Source organism: Vanacampus margaritifer, chromosome 14 (assembly GCF_051991255.1).
Source record: "Vanacampus margaritifer isolate UIUO_Vmar chromosome 14, RoL_Vmar_1.0, whole genome shotgun sequence".
In the NCBI taxonomy this organism is placed as follows: domain Eukaryota; kingdom Metazoa; phylum Chordata; class Actinopteri; order Syngnathiformes; family Syngnathidae; genus Vanacampus; species Vanacampus margaritifer.
In genome coordinates this window covers 13,450,901-13,478,885 of record NC_135445.1, presented here as the reverse complement: position 1 = coordinate 13,478,885, position 27,985 = coordinate 13,450,901, and the positions used below count along the sequence as shown (strand labels likewise).

The window sequence follows — 27,985 nt, the reverse complement described above, 5'->3', positions numbered from 1 at the left end:
AAAATTTGCATAAGTTGTTTTATTTGTAGTTGTCCTTTTTCATTTAGTTTTAATTGTATTTGTTTCTTTTCTTGAAATGGACATCCTGTAAAGTCAAGCGTGAAGCCCTTAGCTTAGTTGTTTGCACATCGTAAGCGGAAAGAAAGGTTAAGAGGAGGAGTGGAATTTCCCTTTCTCCTTCTCTTTCTCTCTCTTTCTCTCTTTGTCTCTTGTAGACTCCCAACTCAACCACTATTATTATTTGTTTAGACAAAGAGTGTACCGTACAGTATATTTACACATCATACCAACTGTTGGACAAGTTCCACTTAGAGAATGCAAGGAAGATTGAACTTTGCGTCATCTTTTTCCCATTTCCCATTGTCCTTTTTCGCCTCTCGCTATCGCGAATGAGACTTATAATCAACTTTTTTTTTTAAACCATCATAACATCCGCATCACTGCAATTATATCAATAGAACTCTTCAATAGATTCCTCTCTTGACAACTGTACAATCTTACACAGTGTTTGACTTCACTATATATTTTTGGGGATATATTTTTTGAACCTAAGAAAACAAAAACAAAATTCCAAGGAAAATAGAGTAGTATCCCAAAGTAACAAAATCATGCATGTTTTAAGGTTGTTGTTTTTTCATCCATAAAAACAAAACAAAAATAATTGTCATCGATGTTGTCTGTTTTATTTACAAACTGATCTTGGCACTGTTTTTGTCGTCTTTGCTGGAAAGTAGAATTATCATCGAGAACACTTGACGCTATCGAGCATAACACTCCTTGTAAGTCAATGGCCTGCTATAAAGGGCAGGTTTGCCATACAGATTCTTTTTTTAATGCGCAAAAAGCAGAACAAAAGAGGAACAGAACAGCCTTTATAGAGTTAGGTGGAGAACAACAGAAATAGTGCGTAGAAAATATTTTTTTAGCTCAACTTAAAAGTGTGGCAGTTTCCTTTTTTTTTTGTGTGTGGCAAAAACCCTTTGACATCATGTCTACCCCCCAAGAAACAAAACTCCTCCTATGACCCCTCAGTAACTCTCATTGTTTACCATTGTTAAGAGTGAAAAATAATTCCCAAAGAGAACATAGATTTTTGCCCCAAATGTTTCCTGTATAAGCAGCATTAAATGTCCTCAGGCAAACAAAATTAAGGAAAGCCACCCGGTAAGTACTTTGTCTTATGTTTGGCAGGCAGGTGGGGAAACTGTCTAACATGTCTAGTGTTGCCACATCAAGTGCTTGACTCTTAATCTTGTGTAACCAAACATAAATGTGTGTGTGTTTATTAGTGTACCTGCATACTCATATTCAGTGCAAACACATTGGGTGCAAATTCCCATCTTTGACCAACTAAAGCATTTGAATCCTCGCCATCCTTCACTATCTCATTTCATTCGCATTTCTTTTGTCATTGTTGCACTTCATCAACTCGATTAACCATCAGACAGACACATACATGTTCAACCGCCCACCCACCAACCAAACGTCTTGTCCTAGCACAACCCAATGTACTTGAGATTGTTCTGGATGATCACGTCCGTGACAGCGTCGAACACAAACTGGATGTTGCTGGTGTCGGTGGCACAGGTGAAGTGCGAGTAAATCTCCTTGGTCTCCTTGTTGCGGTTGAGGTCCTCGAACTGCCGCTGCACGTACACGGCCGCTTCCTCGTAGGTGTTCTGGCCCTTGTAGTCGGGGAAGCACACTGTCAGAGGAATGCGTTTGATCTTCTCAGCCAACAGGTCCTTCTTGTTGAGGAAGAGGATGAGCGAAGTGTTGGTGAACCAGTTGTTGTTGCAGATGGAGTCAAAGAGGCGCAAGCTCTCGGCCATTCGGCTCTGTGCAGAGGGAAGGGGTAGGAAAGGAAGAATCAGACACCCAAAAGTGGAAGAAAATGGACGGATGGATTTATTTTATGGTAAATCTCCTCGGTGTTTTGAAAGGCGCACTCCTGCTGATTTCAACATGCTCTCACTGAAAATTAGGGCTGGGTATCAATTCTAATTTCCTCAATTCAGTTCGATTCGATTTAGATATTTTTTTTCCCCGATTCGATTTGATTCACTTCAATTCAATCCAATATTGAGTGGAATATCAATTCAAGGACATAATAAAAACTCTATTAAATTCCAAATAAAATTTTGCAGAGGCAGTAACTGGTTAAATGATATAAGAACAATTAAAGTAACACGTGTTATGATCACTTAAAACGTCAGCAAGAATGAGATGAAAATCTTTTTACAATTCTAATTCAGTAATGGTAGATATAAACTAAAAATATTCTGAATTGTCTGTAAGTGCAATAAGACAGGTCTTTCATAAATGTAAGAAAATACTTTTAATCTGTCCTCTTTCATCTCTTTTTTTAACGAATGAAATAACATTTTTGAATTGAACTGAAAAACAAAAAATTACGTGTACAGTAAATTTCAAGAAAAAAAAAGATTTTATGGGAAAAATATTTAAATAAATAAAAATGTATATAATAAATAAATAAATATTTAAATCATTGATTCATGGTTTTATGAATCGATATCAGGCTCCAAAATTAAAATCGATTTGATATTTTTTTAAACCCAACTAAAAAAAACAGCTAAAAAATGTCCATTTAAAATATGACACAATGCTGTTATTTAGTCTGTCCTACTGACTCCATCGTCATCTGACTAAACTGCATATTTTGTACTGGGCTTGGTTCTCAAGTGATTCTAGAGAATTTATCAACCCAGATTGTTGTTTGGTGTTACAGTGACAAGAACAGTATCCTAAATATTCAGAAATTACAGAAATATAACACTAACTTTATTCATAAATGAGGCACAGCCACAATGATGAATTTAAATCTATACTTTAAGTTACATGGAAGGTTACAGGGTGCATCTTATAGCCTGCAGTCATACAGATACAGCAAATTTAAAAGCCATCTATTGCCAGTTGCCCCACTTGAAATCACATGGTAGCAAATTATCTTGATTGTGGTTCATAAGCAACAAGTACATACGCATAATGTTTGTTTTCATACAGTTTGGCGTCATGTGATGTTCGACATACAGCAGAAAGGAAAGAAAGAAAGAAAGAAAAAAGAAAAATGGGATGTTGAGCCTCCCATGGCGGCTGCTGGCATGTGGCGACAGGCCAATAGCTTGTGACTGGGACCTTGTCAGATGGAAGGCTGTTGTTTAAAAGGTTACAGGAATAACACAATGCTCCGAGCAATCACAAGATCCGCACATCCTGAATTCTTTTTTTTTTTTTAAGATGATGGACCAGAGGGAAAGGAGAAAGAATTCTTAATGAGGATTTTGATCAACAGCTTTAATTGAACCTACACACTGGCCACAGAAGCAGCCATATTTCCTGAATCATAGTGCAGATGCAAAGTAAACCTTAAGTACAGCGGTGTTGCGACTGCACTATTTTTGGACAGTGATTAAAAGACAACCATTATGACAATGCAAAGTTGCGTGTAACCTAAAAAAGAGCTTATACAGCAGCTGGGTTTAAAAGATCATTTACTCATAAAGCTGCATATTTATAATTAATTAAATACAAAATGTAATTTATGATTAAAATGAATGAAATGCAAACACTGTATAGGATTGCATACCGATATATGTATTTTTGAACTGGCGTCTTCTGAAACAACTCAATCTAGACAACATTTTCCACCCTTGTTCATACAGAGGAGTTTAAGCTGGCCGTTATTTAGTCATATGTAATCCCTTTCCACTCACATTCTCTTAATTGTTATGCAGTTTGAACAAAAGCTCGACTTTCATTCTAACCTAAACAGTACAGTACATAACAAAAGGGATCTAGGCTGGTCCCTCAACATTGTACGCTACATAGTTTAACATGTCGTTTGACCGCTGTCCTTCACCTTGCAGTGTCCAAACAGGAGACGACCACCTGAGCCCAGGAAGCCGCTCGTCTTTCCACCTGTCCTCTACGGCTATTGTGCAGTAGGCAATTTTAACTCATACCCTTATGCATGCAAACATACCACACTCTTCATTTGGTAGGAATAGACAATTACAGCGAAACTTCTAGAGTTAAATGTTTTTGTGTATAATATACCTCTAAAGCAGTGGCTCTCAATTATTTTTGGGTATGCCCTCCCAGGTAGAAAAAAATATTTCACGCCCCCCACCAACTCTCCGCCACTATATAACTATAAATAGTATCAAGACAGATGCCATTTCATTTGTCACTCATCTGTTCTTGAATTTCTTTAGATTATGGCACTATGTTGCAGCTTTTTGAGATGTTTTTGAGGTTCTACATACTATACGTGATAATAATGGTAATCAGGCTTGGGTGTTGAAAAGGAACTCAGCTTTCCAAAAAATGTGATTAGCCACTGATTTAACAATTGGAGCAAGTACTTTTTCACTAGTGTTTACGGCAATTTCTTTTGCAAACAAGCATAATTCAAATCAACAGTCACGTCTTCGTAATTCACAGATTTGAATAATACCCTAGTTGTAATAATAAATCCAATTTGTTTGTGTAGCGCCACCTTTCCCATTCTGCCGAGAAATACATTATTCACATCACTCCCCTTTCCCTGATTGTTATTTACTAATGGCTTTGTGAATGTGGGCAGCTATGCTGTAAGTATGCTGCTGCTGCGCATAGAATGAAAAACACATAGAATAACTGCAAGTGCTTTGCGGATCTTATTTTTCTGTGGGGTTGTATCATCCAAATCCCTCTTTAAAATCACTGACTGCGAAATATAGCTCATGTTTGTTGCAAGATCCGAATATGACATTGCTATTTTCAGTCTTCACCAGTACAACAATAACAGCTTTGTAATGCTGTGCAGTACAACAGAGACTGGTATTGCTTGTCAGAGCTTGACTGACAAAACAAGCATTAAACCTTAGAAAAGACATTCTACCGCGCAGTACAAATCAGTACAGCTCACCATGGTATCTATGGTATATACTATTACATACTGTACTTAATAAACCTTGACCTGGCTTGTGTTTTTCACCACAGGGAGCATGTGCCAGATGGCATCAATGTGAATTACAGTACGTTATTTCATCCCATCACATTGCTCTAATTTTCCGCAAAGAGGAGCGATAATAACGGTAATGATGGCGCACGTCCAGCAATTTGTGCTCTTTCTTTTTGGCACGTGGTTTCTCATTACATAATCACGAAAAGCTTTGTTTCAGGAAAGGTTCCCATTTCATTCCTTTTATCACATGAAAGTGATGATTCTGTCTAGCTCCACCTTTTAGGTGGTACCATATCGCTATGGTTGTTATCTCATTAGAACAAAAAAAAAAAAGTACAATATTTTTATTACCTTCGCAATCTTTGTCATTGGGTTCACGCCCCTGTCCAAGCTTCATTGAATATCATTGCATGTCAGCTACGGCTCAATACATGGTACTGCTTTCAAAGCCGTATCAATTCCCTAATTGTGTCACTGCCAGCATTCTGTACAGAATAGAAACACCCTCTACAGTGAAGTGCTTTCACAGTATTATAAAATACAAACTCATAACCACAGCTTGTTAGTGAAGCTGTTTGATTTTTTGGTAGACGCTGTTATGTCATAAGAACGACTTGATTGCATGATATTGTTGTAATCTATTTACTAAGCACTTGGTCAGGTCTTAATCTGTCTCAGTAGTCAATTTGAGACAGCAACAGACATCTGCTTGTGTGCCTGTAAAAGGGGCAATCTGTGTTATGTACAAAGTTACTGCTTTTGGGAACATGGGGGGGGGGAACTAACACTCTATGCGCTGGATTGACCAAATCATAATCAAGAGGATAGCACTGAAACTGCGTTTAGGTTATCCATCCATCCATCCATTTTCTTGGCCGCTTTTCCTCACTAGGGTCGCGGGGGTGCTGGAGCCTATCCCAGCTGGCTTCGGGCAGTAGGCGGGGTACACCCTGAACTGGTTGCCAGCCAATCGCAGGGCACACAGAGACGAACAACCACACTCACATTCACACCTAGGGACAATTTGGAGTGTTCAATTAACCTGCCATGCATGTTTTTGGAATGTGGGAGGAAACCGGAGTACCCGGTGAAAACCCACGCAAGCACGGGGAGAACATGCAAACTCCACCCAGGAAGGCCGAAGCCCGGACTCGATCTCACGTCCTCTGCACTGGGAGGCGGACGTGCTAACCAGTCAGCCACCGTGCTGCCCGCGTTTAGGTTACTCTCATAGTATTTATTACATGGTTTGGTCATTCACATCCAATTAAAACATCCCTTTTGCAGCAATTTCATTAATTCGTTTCATAATCTGCCTCATCACATACCTGTCCTCACATTTACTGAGGTACAATGGCACACAACACATGCACTTAAAAGTGTGTCAGAGAAGTTCCAGGACTGGCATCACAAAAAGTTTCAAACACAAACTACAAGTTTCCCCCTTCAATGTGGCCCATCAGCATATCTTCATAGAGATCCTGTGATTCATTTAGTGTGAAGAAGAGGTGAGAGTTGTGACAGGACAGCTCGTGGCTACTTCACCATGACAAGGCGCCCGCTCACAATGCCTTGAGCGTCCAACATCTCCCGGTTAAACTCAGCCGACCAGGCTCCAAGCTCAAGGGGGTCATCAAGGGGATCCACTTTGAAGATGTGGATGGTATCAACTTCACCAAAATTCTTGCTGTTAGCATTATGAAATCAAACCACCACCACCTCTCCTACTGGAGGCGCTGCCAGTCCTCACAGCGGTGCTGCGCCCAAATTTTTCATTTGGGGCGTGTTTCCTGATGCAACGCTGTAAGAATGAGTTGGTCGACGGCTTACTGCGCTATGCTAAATGCAGTATGAAAAGGCTGTTAAACTCCAGGGGGGTTACTTCAAATGAGCAATCTTGTATTTTGTGATTTGTATTTCATCTATCATTTGTGACTCCAGTCCTGCTACTTTTCTGACACACCTTGTACTATTGTGATGCTGTCTGTTGGACTCCCCCCCTCCCTTATACTCCTCTCGCCTTTCCCTTCTCATCCTCCTTTCCCTAGTCACAGCTCACTGTCAACATTGCAGGATTAGGAGCATTTGACTGGCTTGTTGCTAGGCAACGGTAACCATGGTAACGATTCATTATGAGGACAAGGATGGGACAGGGAAAATGCAACTGGGAATGGGTTGACGAGTAATTATGGTGTGTTTTAAGTCTTGCGTGATCTGGTGCATCAAAATTAAAACAATTTCATTCCATTGCTCGAATTTGTTCTATCATTGCTCATTTTCTTTTCAGGGCCCTTTTTTGTGCCTAACGTAAAATTAATGCAAAGTGCAGTCTCACTTGACTGGGCACAAGGGTGGAGTTTTCTTTCTTTTGGTATTTTTTTGTAGACAGTTACAGTTAGAAAGGTCCGTTTGCGCCATTGTGGGAGTAAACACAGCCAACTTGGTTCCAGGCCAATTGAAAAGGCTCCACCCATTCCCTTTAAATTCAGCCCAGGAGAGGCGCGTTGAAGTCCATGCAGAAGATCCAATTGCGCAAAGTATGTTTATAAGGACAGTGTTTATACGTTTTATTTTTATTTTTAGTGTCTATTCACTTTAAAAATTACACTATTAATTTCAATGTTGTGCAAAAAAACATATACTACCACAACTGCATACTTTTTTTTTTTTTTTTTATATAATAGTAGGTCTAGTAATCGTTCATTATATTATATTGGTCGCGCTGCGCCTTACAGGAGGCTGAGATGTTTCACCGCCATTTTTCTGCTATGTATACCCGAAGAAGAACTTTGCAAAAGTAGTAATTGATGTTAGGCTTGCGAAGTGGGATCTGTTTGACAGAAAGTGCACACACTTTGAATTACGGTTGTTGTATTCTATTAGTTCACCACTAGATGGCACTAAAATCTACACTGTCCTTTTCACTTCGCATGAGGTAATTACAGGTCAATGTTGCAAAGCAGGCACTACCATTCAACCAAATTGTTCGTGTCTGTTACTCCCCCTGCCCCACTCCCGCATAGTTGCGTTGTGACATCAGCGGAGCACAAAATCTGTCTGCCTGCTCCTTGATCAAATTCACCAAAACTTGCACCACAACTTAGACCTGCTTTCTGTCACCAAATTGTTAGGTGCACCGAAGGCGCGTAATAGAAAACAGCCTTGGTCTGCCAGGACACCCAGAGAGGCGCAGTACAGTCTGCCAAATTCCCGAACACGGTAAACTAGGCTAGCATGAAAATGAAGATGCGCCTGTTTTTATGCCGAGCGCGATTTTTTACAGCGAGGGTAAGCGCACATGTTACAAACACATAGCCCCTAGTGTTATTTTGTTGATTGCAGTAAGCTAATAGGACTGTTAAAACTATACTTTCTTGCTCTCTAGCTAGCAGTCTGGAAATTGTAAAATGTTTTTTTTCCCCCTTGCATCTGTGAACTCCCAAAGAGATACAAGAGCATTTGCAACCTGTTAAATCTCACAGGTAAAGCTTCACACGAGGTTCTGTGAACTCAATTAACACCACACTGGATTTTTCTCCACAGACTCTATTTTTAAACTGGAAAAAAAAAAACTAATTGATTCGTTCCATTTTCCTGTCTTTGTTAAACTTTTGTCTGTAACCCATGCATTATTAGCTCACTTCACCAACCACAAGGAACCACGTGGTTTTCTCTGTGCTCGTGTGTTAGTTAATTAGTTAATGCTCGAAAAGCCTTTGGGTGTTTACAGGGGTGTCTTTTAAGAAACAAAAGGCACATGTGGAATTATAAAAAAATAGCTGACCCCTTAGGTGATCCTGACCAAAAACTGTAGTACCCATTGTTCATCTTCTATCAAAAAGGCAGTTAAGAACACCACATACCAAATCAGCTAAAAAAAAAAAGGAAAAACTGTAGATATACTATGGGCAAGAAATTGTTCAAATTCCAAAACCATGAGAAAGAGATAACGCCGACGTCTTTCTTCTGTCAGTGACATTTCAAATAGCTTTGTTTTTACTAGATTACATCAGAGTGGATGTATTTGCCTTGATGCAAAGTGAATCTTGGGTGGCTGTCTGTGTTATAGCATCAAGTCAAGGATATAATATTATGGTTTGATCATTTTATCATTCAGAAAAGTATGTAGAAGCACTATACACAGCTTGGAATAGTAACACCGGCTAGCGCTAACAGCGTACTGCAATCTTCATGCTAAGAGATACCAAAAAATAGCAGCGAGTTAAATAAAGCAGTATTAGATTTTTTTTAAATTGCATTTCGAGCCTCAATACTGACTAAACAAAAAGCTCCATAGTGTCTGTGATTGTCTACCCTTAATAATGATTTCATAAATAATCATTACATGACTGAAGTTTTATATCGGGATTATGGCTAAATAGAATGCCTTCTGTTTGATTCTGTGTTCATGCGGAGGAATTTAGATGTTACTTTCCTTTTTACGTAATCCGGATTCATGGATACTTTGACCTTCTTTGAATTATGATCTATGCCTTTCTGTGGAGAGCTTTACAACGGATTTTTCTTACCGTCTGGTTGTCCTCGTAGAGTTTGAGGTCATAGCCACTCAGTTCAACACAGAAAATGATTGCAGTCACGCCTTCGAAACAGTGGATCCACTTCTTCCTCTCTGATCGCTGTCCACCTACATCTACCATCTTGAAGGTGAGCTCCTTGAAGGTGAATTTGTTCTCTACAATGCCAGTGGTCATGTCACGAGATCGCAAAATGTCCTCCACTGTCGGGATGTACTCAGCCGCAGAAATGCGGTCCAGGTCGTTTAGGTAGTAAGCAGTATTGTCCTCTAAGTGGTACTCATTGGATCGCTGAAAGCACTCCTGGACCCCTGAGTCTGCCCAGAGGCGTTTCATGACTCCCAGCAACTCTGGAGTGATCTCACCCTTGCTTTCAGCCGGCCCCGTGAGGGCAAAGAGCTGCACAGCGTCATAGGCGCGATCAGGATTGTGAAAGTCAATCTTAAGGGTGGTCAGGGCACGGATGATGCGTGTGAGCGAGTCGATGGCGTTGTACAGGATAAGGGGCTTGTATTCCTTGCAGGCCTCAAGGTTAAAGCCGCCACTGTGAATGATCTTCATCTGCTTGACGATGGTACTCTTGCCAGAGTTGCTGGTGCCCAGCAGCAATAACTTGATCTCGCGCCTCTGCCGCTGACTCTCCGATCGCAAGTGGCGGTCGATTCGCCGCGAGCGCCGAGCCGCTTCCTTCTCCTCCGAGCTCTGACGGCACCCCATGGTCCTCCACCACGTGGTGAGCGCAAAGGAACTCGTGCTGCCGCTTGATGGGTGAACTAATTGCAAAGAAGAAGTGATGATAACTTTGGAGGAAGCCGAGTATTGTTGGGCGAAAAGGCAGGTGCGACGTCAGAACAACCAGCAGCCGGGAGAGCCTCCGCAGAAATGAGTGACTCAGGAGTGTTTCATTCTTTTTGCTCCGGGGCAGTCTGTGAGTCCTGTGTGGGCAAAACCCAGACTTGTGGGATGCCCACACAGTGCCTTGCACTGAGGTTCGACTGCCTGCTGAAGCCAAGGGAGCTGGGGATCATAGCAGGGGGCTCCACTTGAGGAAAAGTTCTGGAGGAAGGCGGACTACCTTCAGCTTTTGTCAGTAGAGGGAGTGTTTGGGCTTGATGGGTGCGATTGGGAAAATTCTCTCACTCCATCCCCACATGGCTCCTGTGTTGCGTCTTCCCTGTCAGCCCACTGCAGTCATCCACCCCAGAGTGAGATTCTTCTTAGAGTCTGGTAAAACACAATAGAGAAAAGATGTGAATTTCTTTAGACATCACACCAAATGCTGGTTCTGACATCGTCATGCATCTAATTACTGTAAAATCTTGTGAATTACACTTTTTTTGTGAAAAACAAACAAACACGCACGCACACATAAATGAAATGAACAATATTTTCAAAAACATGATTTTTAAAATGCTTAATGATAGGTATGGAAAAAGTGTAGGGATGGGCGAGAACTGATCCCAGATATTGGTATCGTTGCCAATACCAGCTCTAAGCAGGGTTCACCAATTCCGGTCCTCGAGGTCCAGAGTCCTGCAGGTTTTAGATGTTTCCGCCCACAAACACCTGGTTCAGATAATCAGCTCATCTGCATGCCTGTTAACGATCCTGATCAGGTGTATTGGTAGGCAGAAACATCTAAAACCTGCAGGACTCCGGACCTCGAGGACCGGAATTGGTGAACCCTGTTTTAAGGTATCAGTACTCGCGACGGTGGCCGATACCAGTATCGGCTGCCCTCTTATGGCTGGTTTACGATAAAGAACTAGGAATTAGAAGAATAGAAAAGTGCTATTCATTTCATACAGTTTTATAGATTAATGTTATATTGGGATATATAGGGCTTTCTTTAAAATTATCTGGAATTATTTTGGGGGGAAATTTTATGTGTCAAAAATACAAGTGGTACAACTTTATGTGACCACTCGAGTTGAGTACTTGTATTGTTATCATATTGGTATCTGAAAAAAAGTTTTAATATTTTGCATATGAAAAGCATTTACACTTTAATGATCTAATAAAGTCTAATAAAGGATTTCCTCAAATTATGTAAGTACAGAGAAAAAAATGTTTTTAAGGGTGATTGATTTGGGGGGCTTGTGTATACACAAGGGAGTGTTATTCATTGGATTTTACAGTGTCTGTGTGTAAATGACACTGACAATAATATTATATATATATATATATATATATATATATAAAGAGAGAGAGAGACGGATGTACAGTATTATAAAAAACATTCACTGGTTGGTGCCATAAAACCAACAGGCACGATCAAGGTCAAATGTACTACGTAGAAAAGCGGTCTCGATAAAGCAGCAGTGCAATTTTGCGAGTTGAATTTCTTAAAAAAAAACATGTTTAGTTGTTTTCACTATAACACTTAATGCCTTTGGATATTGTCCTCCTGTTCTCAGACTCCGGTTCAGCAAAACGTTTGGTAAAAAAAAAAACATATTTACTGTCTCAAGGGAAAATGACAGGCTTAAGCCAGCAGGTGCCTCCTGCATCTTAATGCCACAATGTCTGCTTGCAGACTTCCTTGATGTTATCCACCAAGTTATGCACTGCGCTGATTGGTGGAAAAGTACAACTATTTTTATGCAGATCTGGTTCCATTTTGGTCCTTCGGGGCATGTTTTAGATGGGAGTTAGAGGTTTTCTCCTTAAAAAATATTGAAAACTAATATGTTTTAAGATGTTAGTAAAGTTCCGCTTTGCTGGTGCAGGGATAGCCTGTGGTAAATAATGAGACAGGCTATTCTCTATTGGCAGAGTAACAAACGTGAAATCCTACTTTAGCCTCGTTTTTCTGGCAAAACTCAACTTTGCCAACCTATCAGATCGAGAAAGAGAGACAGAGGGCATTTCTCTGAGCTTGGAAAGCAAGGTCTGTTCTTCAAAAGAGTGAGAGGACAAATAGAACAGAACAAAACCCCAACAAAATATCTCCACAAGGGAGAGCGTAGTTTAACGGCTTCAGGCACATGACTACCCTCACTCAATAACACAGACTTAATGTACAGATTCTGAGACGCTATTAAAGCTGTACATGAAGTCCTTTTTTTTATTGCACCTTTTGAAGTTTTATACCACATTGGATAATTGTGAGGGACGACATTGCCAACAGTGCAGATAGCTAAAAAGAAAAAAAGAAAATGCTGACGTTCATCATAGCCTCATTAAAAGGTTGTCTAGCGCTGAGCAAAACAAAATGCTAACGTACATCATTGCTGCTAATATCTCACACATCACATTCGCTAGTATTGTAAATCATCAAATTCAGAGGTAAGATGGACATCTTGCTGGGGAATGAAGAGGAGGTGTTTGCAGGCAGGCGTCCTAATGCATCATGAGTGCCAAGGTAATGTGATAGCCAAGAGGCGTGTGGTACAACTTTTTTTTACACACAGTTTTTAACCCTTTCTCTGCTGTTCAAACCACGTTTGGTGTTCTGACATTAATATGTCCCGCTGAAAAACGTTGTAGCACATAACAAAAGTGATGCATTGTAATCAGAAACTTAACAGTCATAGAAAGTAATACAGATGCAGTGTGGTTTATTGAGTCGCAACCGAGCTCCGTGTTTGACTTTCATGCTGCTGGATAATAGTCAAATGTGGATGTAATAGAGTGAATCCCCAAGTACAATTTCCTAGAGGTCGTAAAGTAGAGCAAAATAAAATACAAAAAAGGTTGCTATGAGTGATGTCTTGTAAAACTTTGAGGAACCTTACAAGACTGTAGTTCAGCAAACGTCAAAAGATTTTTTTTTTTGTTTGTTTTTTTCCTTTGGCTTTTATTCTTAAAGGAGTGTTCGCAACGAGGACAAGCTGCTTGGAATGCAACGTGTTCGACCCTACAGCAGTGATAGTGAATCATTAGAATAAATGCATAATGAAGGGCTGGTTGGTGAATGTCAAAATATATATGATTAAAGTAAATAAACAAACCTATCTAGGGTATTACGTTATATGCATTTTTTTTGTCAAAAAAGTGCAGTAGCTTGATGTGTATCACTGAGGCTGACACATCAGATACAATCCTACTAATATGCATGGTCTTTAGAGATGAGGAACTCCCAATGAAAAAAATAAAAACATTTATAAATGAAATGCAAACCATGATGTCTGAAGAATAATGAAAGGTGCAGGTTTTAGCCATGGTGTTGCGAGTTGACAGTCAAAGGCTTGCATTTGATTTGGAATTCAATGAAATGTTCCAGTTAGCATTGACCTGCTGTCGGGCCTGCAATATGTATGCATGCAGTAGTGGAACCTCTAAGGTCGAATGCAATCAGATTTATTTGTATTTTCAAATGTCGTGCTCGTAGAAAATGGTATTCTTCCGGAGTCAAGCTGTTTCTGGCATAAAACTGTTTTAGCTTTTGACATTTTGTCCTACATCAAATTTGACACTTTAAAACAGGGTGTCCAAACTTTTTTGTTTGAGGCCCACATACAGAAAACTAAGACGCAAGAGCCTCGTAATGTTATGAAGTGAAATTGTGTTTAGTCCTGAAAAATGTGTACAAATAATTTATATGTCTTATTGCATAAAATGCTACAGTATATACACCAATGTATTTGTAATGGTGGCACCTATTTTTTTCAACACCCTCCCTTCTTTGACCATTCCCAAACATTTTGTTTAAACTGTGTCAAATGCCATTTTTAGTATATGTCGTGGACCACTGGGAAATGGATAGCGGGCCGCAAATGGCCCACAGGTTGTAGTTTGCACACCCCTACTTTAAACGTTTGAAATAGGTGCGTAAAAGCGACATATTTATTTTCCTGAGATTTTGCCTACGTTCAATTTAAGTGTTTGTGTTCCACCATTCAAGTAACTAATGGTGTGACTGGCTTTTGTGTTGAGTATTTAGACCAGTTGAATGCGGAGGAAGTGTGTGACTTTTAGATGACTGTATACTTCCTTTGTTTCGAGGTTTAGAGCGCACGCTCAAACTTTGCTCAGCACCATCCGCCGTACATCCTCACAATGGCAGGGTTATCCTTGCCGCACTTGAAGATATTTGACAAGAAAACCTTGCAGTGGGAGCACAGTGCAGGCACACATAAAAAAGCGCTCACATGTCATTTAATCAGCCAAAAGGCATCTTGCTACTCACTCCACTCCACCTGACAGCCTGTTATTAAAAGGTGGTAGTGAGAGGACTTTCTCCACTAATACTCAAATCACAATCCAACCCCAAAATCAGCCTTGGTGTCAAATAGTGGGAAATTATGACCCAATCTTAATATATCATATTAGATTTTTAATCTTTGCGGCAGATGACAATAGCAGTGGTAATGTGATTATTCACTTTATTCAGGAGTCCTGAAGCCATGCAAGAGAAAGCTGAGTGAGACGAGGCGCTGCTGGAGGACATTATTAATGTACAGTATGCGATGAATGAGCAATGCATTAGTGAGCTGATCAATGCGCTTGCTCCGCTCGACTACGCTTGTCTTCCACGTTGTGCAGCCACCACAAGGTGACACATAAGCCTGTTTAGTATAAACACAGCCAACCGGCTTTTCCTGAAGGGATAATGGGGAATTCAAATGAGGAAAATGTTGAGCAGGGATTGGAACGTGTGACATAGGAGATAAGCACATGTTGGTGTCAAATATTTATTTGCAAAGATGGTGTATTTGCTACAGATGCCACACTCGTGCAAAAGTCAAGGTGACTTTCAGGGTTCCGTGACGATTGTTATGGTGAACCCTTGTGAAAGGTCCTCGGGCATTAGCGCCTCCTTCAAAGGGATGTGAATTTCAACGTCTGCAGCCAACGCTGTTGATAGTTTAAACAGGCCGTTACCTGCGGCTGAACAACAGTCAACAAGGAATGCGCAGCTTCATTTCAGCGTGTTTTATTCCAATAAATCACAATTTGTTTTCTTTCTGAGGGCTGAATATTGAATGTCGCTGTTCGTTAGCAGCCCCTCTAATCAGGAGCCAATAAACACATCCCATCATAAATACCAGCATGCCTTTGCATTTTCAATCGAACGGAGCGAAACATTAAATTAAAACTGCAAATAATGATAACTCGGCCTTCGCACCCTCTTTTCATCTTCGAAATGATCATCAAACTTTGATGTCATGCTGCTCTAACATTAGATGGCATAGGCAAGAAGGTTTTACAATTTAGCGTGCCGCAAAATTCATTACAGCTGTCGAGGATAGCCACTTCCAATTGTGGCATATATAATTTGGTTTCGTTAACAAAGTCCGGGCCAAGGAATTTGCCTAAAATTACTACTTTACATCACACCAAAATGACCAACTTCATTTTCCATTTCAGGCATTGATCCTTAACTCATTTGCTCCCAAAAACGTATAACAACTTTCTATATTAAATTGCAATGTCCCAAAAACGTATTTATTTTATTTGTGTAATCGTAGTTATAATTTTTTTTTTTTTAATGGCCAGCAGTTGGCAGCAGAGTATAAGAGATCAACCAGGGCCATTTGGCAACAAGCTCTTTTTCTCCAGAAGAGACTCTAATCTTTCTCTTGGTGGGTTCCATGTTTTTATAGCAATAGAACACAATATTCTGTGGGCCTTGCAAAATCTGTCTAAATCCAGTGAAACAGCCGGGAGTGAAGAGGGTTGCTTCAGTGAAAATGGCTGGGAGTAAATGAGTTAAAATGGAAGTCAACCCTCATTTTTTTTAGACAAATATGCAGCTACACTAGTCTAAATACGGTATTTTGGTTAATATTGCGTTAGTGAAATATGAGTTAAGCAGCAAAATCCAGCAGTTTTTATCTATATCAGAAGGCGGCCATTTTGCCACTTCCTGTCGAGTGAAAATGACGTCCGAGTTGTTCAGGTCTCAGGTAACAACCGTTCACAGCACAGCTTCAGAAAACAGGTGAGCTGTGATTGGTGCTGCCTGAGCCCAAAGCAAATGTGATTTCATCTTCCGTCAACAGCAAGTGGCAAAATGGCTGCCCTTTGAGTTGGATAAAAATGGCTGGATTTTGCTTCATGACTCATATTCCACAAATGTAATATTAATCAGAATGGCATGTTTAGACTAGTGAGGTCACTTATAACATTATTGTCAAGAAATGTTTAAGGTTGACTTCCCCTTTAAACTTTTACATGCATGCTGTTATGCTCAACTACTGAATTTTGTGTTAAACTGTTGTCGTGAGACATTTATTTTCTAACTTTCAACCGGGCTACAAGTGGGGTTCACGGTTTGTGTTCCAGATCCCTAAAATAAATACATTTCCACCAGCGTATGCATACTTATTGTAGTAGTATTGACATTAAATCTCCCCTCTAATTTGTATTGAATTGTGTGTATAGTGAAACCTTTAATGGAAAATAGAAATTCACAGACTCAAGGTTGAAGAAATGTGATGTTATTGCTCGGCAGTAAGTGCACCCTGGAATGTGGGACAAAAACAGCAAACAGTCAATTTCATTGTTCCAGCCAGAGAATGATTGATCAGTGTCATCCCGGATTGTTGCACAACGTTGTCACATTATAACTGTATAATGCAATGCCTTTGAACACAAGCAGCATGCCTAATTTTGCAGCTGTATGCTTTTTTCTGCGTGCCTTAGAGGAACCAAACACGAAGTACTCCCAACCTAGAAAGCCTGCTTCGGTGTGATGAGTCAGAGCTGTGTGTTGGTCCCACTTTACATCACAATTAGAGTAGATATAGGTCAGACAGTGTGTTTTTTTCTGCAGCATTGGACAGTATTTGTAACTTAATGGTAGTTTTACATTTTTATTCTTCTACAGCTGCATGGGGGACACACTTAATTGGACGAAATTGTCCGTCGGTCATTATAGCAGCAGTACTTTGACATATATATATACACACACATATAATTAAAAGCCTACACATCCCTGTGCAAATGCCAGTTTTTTTGTGTGATATAGAAAATGAGGACCATAATTACTCATTTCAAAACTATGAATCAATTGAAAAGTCGGGATGTTGCTGCGTTCAGAACGAACCAATCACAATGACGTACCATTTAAAATGCTTCTAATTAACCACAATAAAGTTCAGATGTTCTAGTATGCGTAAATTAGGATACAAAATAATTTCCAAGGCATTAAATATACCTCGGCCATCATCAAGTAGATAAAATATAGCACAACAATGGCATTATCAAGAAAGAGAGAATTTTCCCAAATTGATGAAACGACGAGAAGAAAAATGGTTAGGGTAGCTGCCAAAAGGCCGACAGCAATATTGAAGGAGCTGCAGTTATTTATGGTAAGTACAGACTGTTTAGTACATATGATCTCCTCTTCATACTTCTGCGTTATGGGGTAGGTGGCAAGATGGAAGCCTTATCTTACAAAGAAAAAGCAAAGATACTTGAAATCTTCCAAACAGATGCGGGTAATTCTGGTCCAATGAACTTAAACTTTTTGGCCGTAATTCTGAAAGGTGTGTTTGGTCCAAGCACAAGACTGCTCATCACCAAAAGAGCACCTAACCTAGACCTCAAAATGCTCAACAATTGAAACATTTTCTCAGCTTTCAGAAGCTGCGAGCGTGTCCGATGAATAATCTGAATCCCCACAAACGCACAATGCTTTGCGTTTCAACTTAACTGCAGGAGAGAATTTGAATGACAACACCGAGCTGTTCTATAAATTGAGGCGTCCAAGGAAGATGCATTTTTCATGGAGTAGGCATTGCTTGTTTGATAACTGCACACTCTCGTGGTAGAGTGGAATGAAAGCAAAAATGAAAATTGTAAAAAAATAAAAAATAATTTAATGCTATATCTCAACAGTTCAGTACTAAATTATTCTAAGTCTTTGCACATGTTTAGGGATAACTGAAGACGTTATCGTCAAATTGATTTAGAAATAATTCTCTCAATTCACTTTACATAGTCTTGAGAGTAAATAGTAAGATTATAATCATTTATCATCTGTCAATCAGGTGTTGTATTGTCTTATCAATATATTCAAGTTTTATTTTTTTAAATAACGGACTTTTTCATGACAAAAATCTGCTGTGAAAAGACAAACGCGTGAGGGTTTGTTCTGGTGGATTATGTTGAAAGCTTCCTTAATCAACACAGATTCATTCATGCTTGATAATCGCAGCAAATCAAAATGCTTTGCCTAATGACAGTCTTGGCTGGATTTAGCTTTCTGTACAAAATGCAATGTAGTGTTAGTAAAGGAGATCTGCTGCTTTTGTATTCCTTGGGGGGGTTTAATAGTGAAATTCTTGGAAATAGTTTTCCATCGTGGCTTAGAAATCACCTCAAAAATGTTTTGGGCCGACAGCATCCAAAGTGGAAATTAGCCTGAAAGCCTGATTTCCAGCATTACAACAATGATTTTATTATAAACTTGTGGATTTTATAAACACTTGAAGTCCAGTGCAAATCATCTTCTAGGGCTCGATTTTCATACACAGCGCACGTGTGCTCTACCTAAAAACGGGCACACCCTGATTTTCAGACAGCAGGAGCTTATCGGTTATCGATCAGAGGTAGGCATTTCCGTCAATCGTCAATTCCAACCTGTTGGCGAGTGCACAATGGCGCAAAATCTCGAAAAAATACACAATCTGAGCTGTCTCCCGAGACGTTTACTGGATGTAATGGAATCAGAGATCCATCTAGGGGGCAAATGGTGCAAGGACATCATTCGGAGTCATTCCAACATTGAACAGCATTTACTGTTTCATGCGAAAGTACAAATATAACAGCGTTTGATCGGCATAACTCCATCCGATTTTGATTATTTTGATAAAGAGTAATATCAACCGATAAGATCGCTTGGGGCCTAAATTTACCGGTCTTCACTTTTTTGTTGCAGTTTGCAATGCTGTAGAACTGCACTGTGATGCTGACAGCTGAATTTGAATAGCAGAACTACAATTTTAATGTTGATGTATTTTTGATAGTGAAAACTGAGCATTTTTTATTGTAAAGTTATTTTTGTAAAGTTAAAATTGTGAATACAGATCTTATATTTGGATAGGTCTACATGATGTGCATGTACCTAGCTAGTGGCTGTTATGCAACGCTGAAGGCAGACTTCAGAGACGGATGCCTGTATACTGTGCGCACACGTGAGGATGCAACTCATTCATTATGGAAAACAATGAAGGGCAGTGTTCTCGCTGTACTTCCACAAAAACAGTGGCCCGTTTTAAAGGCGGGGACGGGACGGCGGTGGCGGGGGCGAGCTCTCTTTTGCCGATAATGCCCTGTTTAACGTTGTTGATGCTCAGTGGCTGTGTTCCCCTTTTGCCAATCTAGCGGGTCACACTGAGTCACAAGGCCAGTCAGTGTTGACAATGGAATGTTTGTGCACAGGCTAAGTTTACGAGCAGACCGTCAGATGCGAAAGGATAAGGATGGCACAAGGTGGACACACACTTGTTCACTGAATGTCTGCTTTGCGGTCTGACCTCAAATAAATATACAGGGGCGCCCGCAGTTTCCAACCCAAGGTGACATAATAAAAAAAAAATGTTGTTGTTAAATTAGAATGTGCTCTAGTCTGTCACTCGTAGTGAAGTCATGATTCAAGTATTTGTATGAAGAATAATTTTAGGCCCAATTTTAGTACTATGTTATCCTTTTTCATCCACATCAATATTTTTTAGCAAAGTAGATTGTACTTTACACATAAATCTCCAAAATGATGCATTTTACTTAAAAAATTTAGTTTTGCAAATTTTTTTATTAAGAAGTTTAATTGCTAATTAAACTTGCTTATTTGCAATTGAAAAACAATAAGTACAGATATGCTGATAATTGTGTGCCGCATGACCAGATCATTGTACTAACATTGTCTGCGAGCTACATTAATACATAGAAACATTCAGACTCTCATAGGGCGCGATACTGATTTGGGTCATGACAGATAAGATGTGCTAACTCTCAGCGGCAGAAAATAGCCACTTTCAGGTTCCTTCAAACAAAGACATTTTTGGCATTTTTTATCTTTGCAGGCACAGATTCCATGCGGCGCCAAGTATCTTCTTCCAGCTAACTCAAAAGCCCCTTTCAGCTTGTTTATACTACTCATTTTTTGTGCATGATACATTAATGACCTACCTTCTTAAAAAATATTGGAATATATAAGAAAATTCAAAATTTAGTAACAATTTTGGGGAGTAAATTACGCCTTAAAAGTTGCACAAGTGCTGCGCAAAACTACCTCAAATCTCTCTTGACCTCGGTTCACACCATCAAGGGATTAATTCCTGTCAATGTTGAACCCCCCCCCCCCCCCCCCCCCACACACACACACACACACTTTTTCACTTTTTTGCATCACCAAAACATACAGGAGGATGCACTTCTGCTTTATGGTTGTCTACGTTTACAGTACATGCAGCTCAATAACCCTTTCAAAACCCGAATATCGGCAATGTTTGGGTTTTGAAAGACCATGTCAACAGGAGCAAAACCCGAACATGTATTTAAAGCCCGAATAAGACCCCTGATTTACCTCTTTTGTAACCTGAATTTTTCAACAGGTACCTGGATTAAAGGAGGCATTGATTTGTATTTTGCACATGATTTATTCGCAAGTAATCTTGGCTGTCTCGCGCATTCAAGTTTGACGCAGCGCAGAAATACACGTTTGTAACAAGCAGGAAACGACTTCTGTATTAGTGTGGTGAGTGAAACGATAATAATGTTTTTTTTCATCAACGGTAGAAAATACGGAAAAAGTGGAAATTACATCTATTACATCATTATCATGTTGCTGGTGCGTCATGGTCTGGACGGCGGTCGATAACATTACCATGTCGCACATGTAAATGGGTTACTCCTAATCTTTTAGGAACTGAAATTTTTACTTTAACCCGAATATTGACGACATGTAAACATAGTCACTGGTGACCATTCCAGGGCATAGACTGCCTTTCGCCCAAAATCAGCTGGGATAGGCTGCACCCGTGATCCTTAACTCAAGTTAACAGGGTAGTGGAGTATAGAATGAATGGATGGATGAACAGTAATATTGGTTTGTTTTTGTTTTTTGCACTATTGATTTTTTTTATGTTTATATTTTTTCCTGAAAATTTTATATATTTTTTGAAATTATGGGGTTAAAATGTCAGTTTGGCCCTGGCTGGAACAGATTGTGTTAGACCTTTGTGGCTCCCCTGTATAGAGTTAATAAAGGCATACAATACATACACACACATGCCTTTTTACTGCTTTCATTGCACAGCATCATCTCAGCCGCGGGTTGCAGGCAATAGCACTCCCTCATCAACCCACCACCGCCATTGCCCCTCCTCCCCTTCCTCTCCATTGCCTCCTTGTTGTCATATGACCAGTGTTATGTGTGTGCAATGGAACACAAAGTTGGTCTGTTTGTCTCCCTCATGCTGCCCTCTCACATTTGAGTGCTGCAAGTGAAGGCCCGTTGACTTGTTGGCCTTCAGCGGGGAAACAGACGGCCTCCTGTATGTAGCGACGGGCAGAGATGAGTGAAAGAGAGGGAGGTCAAAGGAGAAAGAAAGCGCGTCGAGCAGATGTTGTTTTATACAACACCAAAGCAGAACGCTGACCGTCACCAAACCCCCTGCCCTAAAATTGTGTTTGATTACATATGGAGCCTCAAGTTATTTATTAGTCCTCTTTATGTCGTGGCAAAGACGCATTGTCCTATTACCTGGCCAGAACCCAAAATAAACACCAGTGCTGAACCAGCTGAATGAGCGCATTGTCTTGTTTGAAGACAAAGAAGCAGCAGAAAGAGATGCAGCACATCTGTTTCTGCAGAAATATCATTGTCGGTATTCTTGAGTCTGATAATAAATGATAAAAAGAAAACATGATGGAGACAAATTTAGTACCGAAAATCATGTGTTTGAATTTGTCAGTCACCGTGTGTTACAGTTTTATGTATTGGCTGACTTAGACAGAACGTGATGAATTTGTTATAAAACGTGCTTTCATTGGAAGTTTAGATACAAAATAGATCAAAATAGATCATTTTACAGCCATAATATGGAAATGATGCTTGTACAGTATATTAATGGTACAGTACAGTGGACCCCCACCATTCATACGCGATAGGGACCATGCCGGACCACGAAGAGTGAAAACCCGCATACAATTAAGATACATTGAAATGCATTGGGGGGGGCGAATATTATTTTTTTAAACCAAAACAATTCAATTAATTCAATATGTGTTTTTGCATCAAAAACAGCGGGGGGTTTTGGAGGGGAAAAAAAAATAAATTATATGCAAATCCAAGGGTGCCAAATTCACTGTACAGCAATATCAGAAAATACTCTAACACATTGCAATTAGCTTTTTTTCCCCCATCAAATGACACCAAACCCTATAAAAGGCAACCATTTTAGCGGTTTTGAGCACTTGACTTGTGCTGACTTGTTGGCGTTAAAGTGGGCCTTCATGTCCGCAGTGTATGAGCAACTACCGTGTACCTCTCTACAGTTTTGTTGTCCTTTTTAAATCAAAGTCTGCCTGTGCTGTCCCCAGCCATTATGGCACCCACTGGACTTGAATGAAGCAAGTAACAAAAGAGTTGGAAGGAGGTCAGCTCAACATAGGTTTTTGTCACAGTTGCTCTCGTTTTATATGCATACAAATCATTTCACTGGCTGCATACCGTGGCAACAAGAGCAAGCATTTGCCATCGGCACAGCTGCGAAGGAGGCCTCATGTTTCAGTTATGCGCCTTGTGTTTGTCTAATTGAAAATTTTTGGACTTACCAAAAACGCTCAATCAAAATTCGTATTTTTTTTGCCAACATTTTTAATCATTTGTTTGAAAACAAAAAAGTGAGTGCCAAATTAGCCTTTGTTTGGTTGTGTTCACAGTAATAAAAATGTGAGTCTTTTAGCTTTTATTTTGACATTGGGAGCACTAGACACATTCATAATCCAAACAAGAACAATTTATCAATTTGATAGTGTTTGACAGAAAGTGAAATAAAAAGCCATTTTAGCCTGTTCAAATAAATAGGAGCATTTCTGTGAATATTTGTCTAAATTACTTTTTTTTATGAGAACTGCTTCGTATCTATGTTGCATGGAGTTGAGTGACTTCTCGTCCCAAAAACTGCAAACTGCAAAGTAGGATGGAATGATGAAAGCAAATTTGTTCTTATGGGTGCTGTATATTTCTAGTATTATGTTGTTGGTCTTATTTGATGCATGCCGGGGGATCATGAATCACTTTGAATACTGAGAACTGCAATTATTTGTAACTCAAGCACAGAAATGAATAGAGAAAAAGAAAATGTATTTTTCAGATGAATACTTGTATTGGAAAACACAGTTTAGTTCCAATTTTGACATGGAAGCGGCCGTCTATTATTGCACTCTACACTTTTCCTGATTCGTCAATGCAACATCTGTGTCAACTCCCATTTTCAAGATGGCCGTGCACCTGAAACCTACCTTTAGCTTCCACAAAACCTCTCAGAAAGTATGGTTCAAAGATTTAGAAGGTTATAAATAAATAAGTTGTGCTTAAACTTGGGTGCCTGTGCATTTTCATGTTAATATAATGGAATGTTATTTATCGTCTTTATGACATTAATATATTTGATGGATGTTTGGAGTAAACTAAAATCTGAGGAAACACATTTTCTATAATACCTCATATCCAGAAGATGTAATCATTGCCATATAAACCCAATATATAAATCCCCCCAATTTAGTTGTAGCCATAAAACTTTAAATAATAAAAAATAACTTTTAATAATAACTCTAGTTCTCAGTCGGAGGGTTTCCCACATGCCAAGGAGGAAATACCCTTGAAATTGAGTTTTCAACCAGCCATTGACCACAAATAATCAGCAGGCACAGAAAAAAATCCCGTCCTGTCCCAGTTCCGGACCATAGTAAAAAAATTAATCCTGTCCCATTCCGCTCCCGTCAGCTGTGTTAAAAAAAAAGACAAAAACATTGGTCCGAGTTTTTTATTTTTCCCTCCTACTGGATAATCCCGCTCATGTCTGCTCCCGTGAATTTTTTATCCTGTCCTGTCCCAATCCCGTGATTAAAGGTAAAGTTGACTCCCATCCCGCAGGAATCTCAAAAAAATGTCAGCCTCTAATTCTACAAGATTAACAATTTAGAGTGGCAAGTCTTACTCCAAAAGTAAACATGTGATGGGACCAGAGGTGGGTGGAGTAGCCAAAAATTGTACTCAAGTAAGAGAAGCGTTACTTCAAAAATAATATCACTCAAGTAAAAGTAAAAAGTAGTCATCAAAAAAAGCACTCAAGTACAAATAAAAAAGTATTCGCTGAAAAGAATACTCAAGTCCTGAGTAACTGCTTGAACATATAGTCTGATTTATTTTTTGAAAAACAATGTCATCAGATGGACAAAAACATTCAATTATGTGCAAATGCTGGCATCTTGAAATCATAAAATAAAAAAAATAAAAAACTTTTTGAGCTCGTCTTCTAACTTCTGTCATGGTGCTAAAGCAGGCATGCGCAATGTGCAGTGTTCTCTTTTTTTCTTTTTTTGCTTGTTTCAACGACCCACTTACAAGTTAATTGTTTGATTGGCGCTAATATGCGAAAATGACGCTCCCTCCAAAAGCAAACGGTGGGGGGGTGTCTATTAAGACTCGGTTCTCATCTCACATTGAAGATGACGTTCAAGACTCGATTCGTTAGGAAACGTCACATCACTAGTGTCCGCGGAAATGCTTCCACACAGTCAGTCAAGCGGAGCACTTACGTGAAAATACGGTAATGTATGAATGGGGCAGCGGGTAACGACTCTAGTGTAGCGTTACTTCTTCACACATCTACTCAAGTAAAAGTAATTAATAAGTATTGTTTGATAAAACTACTCTTAGAAGTTTTTTTTTTTTTTTTTTTTAAAGTTACTCAAGTAAATGTAACGGAGTAAATGTATCTCGTTATTACCCACCTCTGGATGTGACACAAAAAAAGTTACTAACAAAGCCAAGAAATGCGGAAGAAATGTGAACTGTAGTCCGTTGGCTGGTATGCCGGTTCCAGATGTTGGTCGAATTCTCAGAAACAGTTGTATAATGGGTCTTTGATTTATGAGACAGGAAAATTTGCGGAGCGCATATCGTCACATGGCACAAAAAGGGCACACTCTTTTAGCGCCATATTTTTCGATTTACTACTTTAAATATTTTAAATGCCATGTTCCGACTACGTTGTAAACCTGTACTACTAAAAGTTAGTTCCGTGATTCACAGGAAAGTAAAATTTATACAATTGCATTTTTCAATTTTTTTTAATTTGGAGTAGAACGCAGTGTTCCCAATGCATTTGCGTGGAAATAAAAACTATTCTAAGGATTTTGAGCTTTAGTCACTTGACACACTGCTATTGTACTGTACATCAACTTGGCCCTCATCCATCTTTTCCCGGCAGACATCACAAGTGAAAAAAGTAAACTGATTGGTGGGGGAAAGCCACTCAGATGTTACTGCAGCTTGCAAGGCTGATTAGAGCTTTTGTCACAGTGAGCTTGACCTTGGCTGGCCTCCTCTTGGGTTCCTAGCAGTGACGAGACTGTGTGCAAACAGGTGGAAATATAGGAAGATACACACGGTATTATTTCCCACGGTGTTTGCTGCTCCCGGTAATTGGTGTTACAGAAAAAGTCCTAAAGCTTCCAAAAAGAAACACGGCCTTCTCCCATCTCATTTGTGGAAAGCACCTCATTGCCACATCGCTAATGTTATTCGGACATGTTGAACTAATCAAATGGGAGTGCCAAGTGGAAGGAATAGACACAACTCAGCAAATGATGAGTTACACATTTTGGATAACAAACCGAGCTGGAAAGCTACAAAATCTGACTTGTAAAAAACCTTGAACAGGGACTTGATTAAGACCAGCCACCCTTAAAAGCCCATGTGTCAGACCGAGACTGATCAATATTCCTATCCTTTCTCGTCCTTCGCAAACAACGCAACAATAGAGACATTTAAGCAAGCTAACATTCCTGAACCATTTTGAGAAGCATTGCAGACTTTATCCACCATTTTTACCTTAATTCTATGACGTTTTGAGGCCTGTCTGTGTACGTTGTCACGTTAAGCAGCCGGCGTTCCGATAAGAGCAGCCTTTTCCTTTTTTTTACAAGCAAATCTATCCAAATCGTCTTTTTTCCTTCTTTCTCTCTGCAGCATCACAACCTCCGCCCCTCTGCCCCATCTGCCTCCTTACTGTTAACCCACCACCGCCGTCGCCGCCGCCGCCGCCACCCCAGGCCCCTCCACCCCTGAGCTGCAACGGTTCCCTCCCTGTCTCTCAGGCATGGAGCACAAGCACACAGTACAAAAATATATAAACTACGTATGAAAGGCTGCTTAAACTGTCTTACCGTCACAATCCATAAATCAAGTCAAGGATGATCAATAACGATGTAACGCAGACGTAAGCGGCGGTCGGCTACGATCTCTCCCAGTGCCTGCAAATCAACGCTCAAGATGAATTTTGTCCATCCCATCCAGCGCCTTCTGAAGCTAACACCTGATCATGTGGTTCTTCTACTCGTCCCCTATTTCCAAGCCTCGCTGCCCGGACGGACACACACCCACCCTTGCCCTACATAAGCTAACTGTGAGATTTTAACACTCGGATGCAGCGAAAGCATCCTTAAAGACGGGAGGATGCTCTTTGGTGATGAGTCAAATAGCAAGGATATGATAGCACTGTCCACTGGCACACAGCTAGCAGGGTGGAGGAGGGGGGCTGGACGTGCCATCTCTACATCACCTTGTCTGTTTTGTGTGGGAAAACACACCCAAAACACACACAGGTGTCCCGCATTTGTCCTCCCGTGTCCCAAAACAGGCCTAGCAACGGAGCTCATGCAAAGAAAGACAAACAGCCGTCCGAGTAGTAGTTAGCCTTACCGTGTTCACACGCCAGCATCCATTTACAAAGGATACTGCAGATGAGCCCTTGCGCGCGGTGAACGCCTCTGAGCAATCCAGTTTTTTAATCACACTTCTTCATTTTCATATCTTCCTCATACTCCCAGATACAAACACACACGCGCACACATACATGTCTGTCTCTATCTTTAATGTGCCTTTTACACGTCTGTATCCTCTCTCGTTTGCTCCAAGGCAGTTGAGACACTGCAGCGATGGGGGTGGAGGGCGTGTATATGTGTTTGTATGTGTGTGTGTCTGTGTTCGTGTATGTGTGTGTGTGTGTGTGTGTGTGTGTCAGAGACAGAAAGAGGGAGTGCAGGACACAAATGGAAGGAGGAGTCAGCAGCAGGGATAGAGAGAGAGAGAGAGAGAAGGGGGAAATGGTCAGGATTAAATCATGAGACTAACAGAATGAAAAAAAAGAAGAGAAAATGGAGCAAGCGGGTATCTTTATTTTATATAGTGATGAAAAATGTATCATCCATTAAGGAGTCTGAGCCCTTCTGGTTTGAATGGAGGTGTTACAGTGAACATGTGTGTCTTTATTTTTAAGGCTGGCATTGCTGGTGATTT

The 27,985-nt window shown here is 40.1% G+C and overlaps 1 protein-coding gene across 2 annotated transcripts; it reads right to left on the bottom strand.

Moving 5' to 3' along the window:
• On the bottom strand, positions 1–27,686 carry gnaz (guanine nucleotide binding protein (G protein), alpha z polypeptide). 2 transcript variants are annotated; one of them, XM_077585493.1, is made up of 3 exons: positions 27,389–27,686; positions 9,499–10,728; positions 1–1,838 (listed from the first exon to the last, which is right to left on the bottom strand). In XM_077585493.1, the coding sequence occupies exons 2-3, from the start codon at positions 10,219–10,221 to the stop codon at positions 1,494–1,496; spliced, it is 1,068 nt and encodes a 355-aa protein (XP_077441619.1). In that variant the 5' UTR covers positions 10,222–10,728; positions 27,389–27,686; the 3' UTR covers positions 1–1,493. The 2 variants fall into 2 exon arrangements, with proteins under 2 accessions (XP_077441619.1, XP_077441620.1); XM_077585494.1 differs by lacking the exon at positions 27,389–27,686 and adding an exon at positions 26,854–27,315.
• Between the last annotated feature and the right edge of the window lie 299 nt (positions 27,687–27,985).

Bases quoted from the DNA above. Each gene is read 5' to 3' on its own strand.
- gnaz (XM_077585493.1), bottom strand. From the start codon at position 10,221: ATGGGGTGCCGTCAGAGCTCGGAGGAGAAGGAAGCGGCTCGGCGCTCG. The intron at 1,839-9,498 runs GTAAGAAAAATC...CCCTCTGCACAG, and splicing joins TCTACGAGGACAACCAGACG to AGCCGAATGGCCGAGAGCTT.